This window comes from Tenrec ecaudatus, chromosome 2, assembly GCF_050624435.1.
Source record: "Tenrec ecaudatus isolate mTenEca1 chromosome 2, mTenEca1.hap1, whole genome shotgun sequence".
Classification (NCBI taxonomy): domain Eukaryota; kingdom Metazoa; phylum Chordata; class Mammalia; order Afrosoricida; family Tenrecidae; genus Tenrec; species Tenrec ecaudatus.
The window spans coordinates 196628891-196635191 of NC_134531.1; the positions used below are offsets into that span (position 1 = coordinate 196628891).

Below are 6301 nucleotides of genomic sequence, written 5' to 3' on the forward strand. Positions count from 1 at the left end.
AGGAGATCAAGGCAGCATATGGCTTAGAAGTCAAGAAGACGTGAGATGTTTGCCTGCAGGCATGGCTGGGAATAAGCTCACCTTAAAAAGAATTGTTCCCTGAGAATTTTTTACCCTGAACTGTAACCTGTTAACTTTTCTAATAAACTCCACATTCACGTGTATGGTCTGCAAATTCTGGGTGGCCATTGCAATATATTATCAATCCAGCAGAGAAGTAGTACGGCATGGGAGGTATGGTTGGTGTTAGAACTGGTAAAGAAGGGTGCAGGGTAGAGGTATGTCTGAACTCCACGTCATAGAGTTGACCTTGGACTTAGGAGGTTGAGTCTTCTTCCCCCTTGTGAAGTCAGAGATACAGAGATACAGCTTCCACACCCATCTTTGCACATCCACCGTAGTCATATTTAGCATTCTTGACCTTGATTGCCAAACACCTTGTTTTATTCTCTTACTTGGCAGCACTAGCTCTGTTGTCTACTAATTCTTCCAGGAACAGTTTTCTCTTGGGCTCTGGATTACTCTACCCTTCTGTGTTCCTCCAGCCTCGCTTTCAGATCACTCACTACATCTTTTTTTTTTAAGGCATCTTTATTTTGCATACTTTAATAGAACAAAATAAACAAAAAAGAAACCTCACAGATACACATTAACCCCAATCCCAAATAAAGGAGGGGACAACAGGGCGTGAGGGCCTTAGATCCTGCTTTACACACAAGAATGGGGGAGGGGAGCCACTAGTTAACAGCAGTTGCAGAGCCCAGGTGGGCTATGGTCACTCAAGTCATGGGGACACTATACAGAGGGCACAAGGTCTGAGGAGAATGGCCTAATCTACTTCCTCCATGCGAGATACATCTTCATCGCCCTCAAGAGGGGGAATCTCATCAGAAACAGCAGTGCCGGGCTCCTCGGCTGTCACCTCATCTTCATCAGTGCCCAAGCCAAGCTTGATCATGCGGTAGATGCGGTTGGAGTGGGTCTGAGGGTCCTCAAGGGAGAAGCCAGAGGAGAGCAGTGCTGTCTCAAACAGCAGCACCACCAGGTCCTTGACGGCTTTGTCGTTCTTGTCAGCCTCAGCCTTCTGCCGCAGCGTCGCCACAATGGGGTGGTCTGGATTGATCTCCAGGTGCTTTTTGGCCATTATGTAGCCCATTGTGGAGTTGTCCCGAAGAGCCTGGGCTTTCATGATCCGCTCCATGTTGGCCGTCCAGCCATATGTACTAGTCACAATGCAGCAGGGTGAAGACACCAGTCTATTGGAGATTGTCACCTTCTCAACCTTCTTATCCAAAATTTCTTTCATGAGCTTGCACAGGTTCTCAAACTTGGCCTTGCTTTCCTCCATTTTCTTTTTCTCTTCTTCATCCTCCGGGAGCTCCAGCCCCTCTTGGGTCACGGAGACCAGACTCTTCCCATCAAACTCCTTGAGCTGTTGCACGCAGTACTCGTTGATGGTCTCTGTCATGTAGACCACCTCAAAGCCTCGCTTCCGCACACGCTCCACGAAAGCAGAATTGGCCACCTGCTCTTTGCTCTCACCAGTGATGTACTAGATGTACTTCTGTGTCTCCTTCATTCGGGAAACATATTCTGAGAGGGAAGTCATCTCATCTCCAGACTGAGAGGTGTGGTAGCGCAGCAGCTCAGAAAGGCGCCGCCGGTTGGTGGAGTCCTCATGGATGCCAAGCTTCAGGTTTTTGGAGAATGCCTCATAAAACTTCTTATACTTCTCCTTGTCTTCTGCCAACTCAGAGAAGAGCTCCAGGCACTTCTTGACAATGTTTTTGCGGATGACCTTCAAGATCTTGCTCTGCTGGAGCATCTCTCAGGAGATGTTGAGCGGCAGGTCCTCCGAGTCCACCACACCACGGATGAAGTTGAGATACTCTGGGATTAGCTCGTCCCAGCTGTCCATGATGAACACACGGCGGACATACAACTTAATGTTGTTCTTTTTCTTCTTATTCTCAAAGAGGTCAAAGGGAGCGCGCCGAGGGATAAACAATAGTGCCCTGAATTCCAACTGCCCTTCCACAGAAAAGTGCTTGACTGCCAAATGGTCTTCCCAGTCATTAGTCAGGCTCTTGTAGAATTCTCCATACTCCTCCTGGGTGATATCGTCAGGATTTCTGGTCCAGATGGGCTTGGTCTTATTTAGTTATTCTAGGTCAATGTACTTCTCCTTAATCTTCTTGGTTTTCTTCTTCTTGTCCTTCCCACTGGCGTCCTCCTCATCTGAGCCCACATCTTCAATCTTGGGCTTCTCTTCATCCTCCTTCTCTTCTTCTTTCTCACCTTTCTCTTCCTCAGCTTCATCATCACTGATTTCTTTCTCCCGTTCCTTCTCCAGATAAAGGGTGATGGGGTAGCCAATGAACTGAGAGTGCTTCTTCACGACTTCTTTGACTCGCCTCTCCTCTAGGTACTCTGTCTGGTCTTCTTTGAGGTGCAGCATCACTTTCGTTCCCCGACCAATGGGCTCACCGTGGTCAGCAAGGACAGTGAAGGAGCCCCCAGCAGAAGACTCCCAGGCATACTGCTCATCATCATTGTGTTTGGTGATCGCAGACACTTTCTCTTCCACCAAGTAGGCAGAATAAAAGCCAACACCAAACTGCCCAATCATGGAGATGTCCGCACCAGCCTGCAGAGCCTCCATGAAGGCTTTGGTACCAGACTTGGCTATGGTTCCCAGATCATTGATGAGATCAGCCTTGGTCATGCCAATGCCTGTGTCCACTAGAGTCAAAGTGCGCTCCTGGGGGTTAGGGATGATGTCGATTTTCAGCTCTTTTCCACTGTCCAACTTGGAAGGGTCTGTCAGGCTCTCATAGCGAATCTTATCCAAGGCATCAGAAGCATTAGAGATCAACTCCCGAAGGAAAATTTCCTTGTTCGAGTAGAAGGTATTGATGATGAGGGACATGAGTTGGGCGGTCTCCGCCTGGAAGGCGAAGGTCTCCACCTCCTCCTTCCCATGGTGCACTTCCTCGGGCATCTTGAAGAGCAGTGGGGACCGGAGCGCAGCGGGTCCGGGGCTGTGCAGGGCGCGCGGACGCTCGCAGGCTACGCCGAGGTGACTCAAGAGAACCCCACTCACTGCCTCTTTATGACCCCTACTAAGACTTTCCATTTTGGGGAGGCTCATGAAGAGGCATTGTGCTGTAGACGTTCTGTGTTGGGCTCTTAACTACATTTTCAGTAGTTTGAAACCACCAGCCTGCCAACGGCACACATATGAGGTTCTCTGCTCGTCTAAAGATTCAAACCTTGGGAATATGCAGGGTTCACTCTATCTTACAGGGTCACCGACAATTGGGATCAACTCAATGACAGTGAGTTCCTAGTTTTATCCAAATTCCCTCTTCCTAGCTATATGATCTCCTTATATGTTCTCAATTTAATTGGTAGCTTTAAGTAGTTATATTGCATCATGAGTTATAGTCATTTACTTAAATGACCCTTCTGACCATAATCCCTATTGTGATGTGTTATAAATTCTATCCGGCACTCTTGTGGTTATGATCTTATTTTGGAGTGAGTCTTCAATCAAGATTAAGGTGGAATATATTAAGTCTTCTTATTACAGTAGTTCTCATCTTTCCTATTGCCACAACCCTTTAATACAATTTCTCATGTTGTGGTGACACCCTACCATAAAATTATTTTCATTGCTACTTCATAACTGTAATTTTGCTACTGCTATGAATCATAATGTAAATATCTGATGTGCAGGATGTATTTTCATTGTTACCAATTGAACATAATTAAACATAATAAAGCATAGTGAATAATCACAAAACAATATATAATTATATATAATAAAATATTTATGTGTCTTCCAATGGTCTGGGACAACCCTGTGAAAGGGTCCTTTGATCACCAAATGGGTCTTAAGTCATAGGTTGAGAACAGCTGTCTTATTTAATGGTGTGTCTAAATTCACCACCCTTTGTTTTCCTTGGGGATATGATCTGCTAGAAGACAAATACTGCACCTCCATCAAAACCTTCTCTTCTGTGACCTCCACTTCCGGACTGGACTTTGGTAGAAGCAACAAGACTTGCTTTGACTTTCGGGCATTTGTGTCTCCGGTGCTGGAGCCCGCATTTGGCTAGTCACTTGCTGACCTCTGATTCTTGGTATTCCTGATTCACCTCTTCCACAGCCTTGTGGACCACATGGGCCCCTTCAGACAGACATCAGAACTTGGTTTTTGGAGCACAACAGCACCCATAGCCATGCCAGCCATTTCCTTAAAGTTTTGTGTGCTCTGTAGGATGTGGCAGTGAATTGCAGAATACAGTGAGATGGGGGAATATACTGAGGGGAGGAGTGTGGCTTCAGGGAAGTGTAGCTGTATTACGTCTTGGGAACGCAAGCCACTTGTAATATCTTTACTGATTTTTATTTGCTATTAGTTTGATATTATTCTTCTAAAAGAAATTATTATCACAGAGCAACTCACAAATGGTTGTCCTGATGCCTCCCCAAAGAAACAGACAAACATTTGTACCTGGTTACTTCATACCTGTTATTACATGAGTAATAGGTAGCTCAAAGTTAACTTGGGCACAACACAAGTATTTAACGTTCAGTAATATCTTAATCCTATTATAAGATTTCAAATGTTAGTAAAAGGTCACAATCTAGGGGTACTCCTTAATGCAGTCTATCTTTCCACCCTGATTTACAGGCAATTAATAAAGTCTTTGACTCCATGTTAAAAATGTATTTCTATTTCAAGTCTTCCTTTGCTATTTATTATAATGTTTTCTCTCATCCATGCCTCAATTATTTCCTTTCTGTCATACCTCAGTATGTTGCTAAATTATTGGTTTCAGATAATTTTTGTTTGTTGAAGAATGTGAATTACAAAACACTTCATTATGCTCTTGAGGAACCTGTCCATGGATCAAGAGGCATTTGTGTGAACAAAACAAGGGCGTCCTGCATGGTTTAAAATCAGGAAAGGTGGGGGGCAGAGTTATATCCTCTCACCATACTTGTTTAGTCTGTATGCAACACAAAGAATCAGAGAAGCTGGATTAAATGCAGAAGAATGTGCAACAGCTTTGAAGGAAGACATATACAGCCTGCAATATTCAGATGACACACTTTGCTTGCTTAAAGCGAGGAAGACTTGAATCACTTGCTAATGAAGATGCAGGATGTCAGCCTTCAGTGTGGATTATGATTACACATAAAAGAGACCAAACTGTACTCACAACTGTCCTATTAGGTGGCATAAATGGAAACAAGTTCAAAGTTGTCATAGACTTCATCTTGCTTGGATCAATGACGATGGAAGCATCAGTGAAGAGATCAAAGATGTGTTTCTTTGGGTACATCTGCGGCACAAGACCTCTTTACAGTATTGAAGATCAAGGACTTGACTTTGAGGACTAACATGCACCCTAGTAATGGCATTTTCCACTGGCTAATATGCACGTGGACGTCAACCACTGAGTAAGAAATACTGAAGGAGAACTGATGCATTAAAAGGTGGTGCTGGAGAAGAATTTTGAGAGTGCCCTGGAGTGCTGAAATGACAAACTGATCCGTATTAGAAACAGTAAGGCCAGAGTCCCCTAGAGGCAAGAATGGCCAGACCTCGTCTCACATACTTTGGCCATCTTATCAGGAGAGACCAGTTCCTGCAGAAGGCTATTGTGCGTGATAAAGTGTAGGGGCAGGGAAGGAGGGAAGTCCCTCAAGAGATGGATTGATAAAGCTTCTGCATCAAGATGGTTAGGCATAGAAACAGCTGTGAGGATAGTACAGTACTGTACAGTGATTTGTTTGTTGTGCATAGTTTTGCTTGGGCTGAAGCCCACCCAATAGCACCTAAAAACAGCAACAATGACATGCTCAGCCGAGGTATTACTGGATCACATGGGATTTGAATTCAAATTGCTGTCCCACTTGTTTTAGGTGGCACCATGTCACTGTCCAACATGCCTGTCCATGTTTATAGACCAAGTTAGCAGTGTATGAGAGTTTCAGTCTCACTGCACTCTGTCAGGCATTCATTGTTTCTGTTAATTTTTTAATTGGGCTACTTTTGTGGAAGTGGTAGCTCATTTTTGTTTTGATATGTACCTTCCAGTTAGCTCGTGAGTTTATTTTCATGTGTTTCTTAGCCATTTGAATGTCTTTATTGGTGAACTGGCTGTTCACTACTTTGCCCACCTCTTGATAGGTTCATTTGTTTTCCTTGGTCAGGTCTTTCAGTATTCTATAGATTTTAGAGTCTACTACTTTGTCCATTGTGTTATTGCTGGAGATTTTATGTCAG

At 44.3% G+C, this 6301-nt stretch overlaps 1 protein-coding gene and 1 pseudogene across 1 annotated transcript; both read right to left on the minus strand.

Moving 5' to 3' along the window:
• Positions 1 to 594: 594 nt before the first annotated feature.
• Positions 595 to 1553, minus strand: LOC142439616 (putative heat shock protein HSP 90-beta-3). The gene has a single exon (XM_075542129.1). It carries the CDS (start codon positions 1466 to 1468, stop codon positions 830 to 832), a length of 639 nt encoding a protein of 212 aa, XP_075398244.1. The 5' UTR covers positions 1469 to 1553; the 3' UTR covers positions 595 to 829.
• Positions 1554 to 1561: 8 nt separating this feature from the next.
• LOC142439615 (heat shock protein HSP 90-beta pseudogene) lies at positions 1562 to 3078 on the minus strand (annotated as a pseudogene).
• Between the last annotated feature and the right edge of the window lie 3223 nt (positions 3079 to 6301).

What these genes read in the sequence shown, in the direction of transcription:
- LOC142439616 (XM_075542129.1), bottom strand. Translation starts at nt 1,468, where the DNA reads ATGACAGAGACCATCAACGAGTACTGCGTGCAACAGCTCAAGGAGTTT.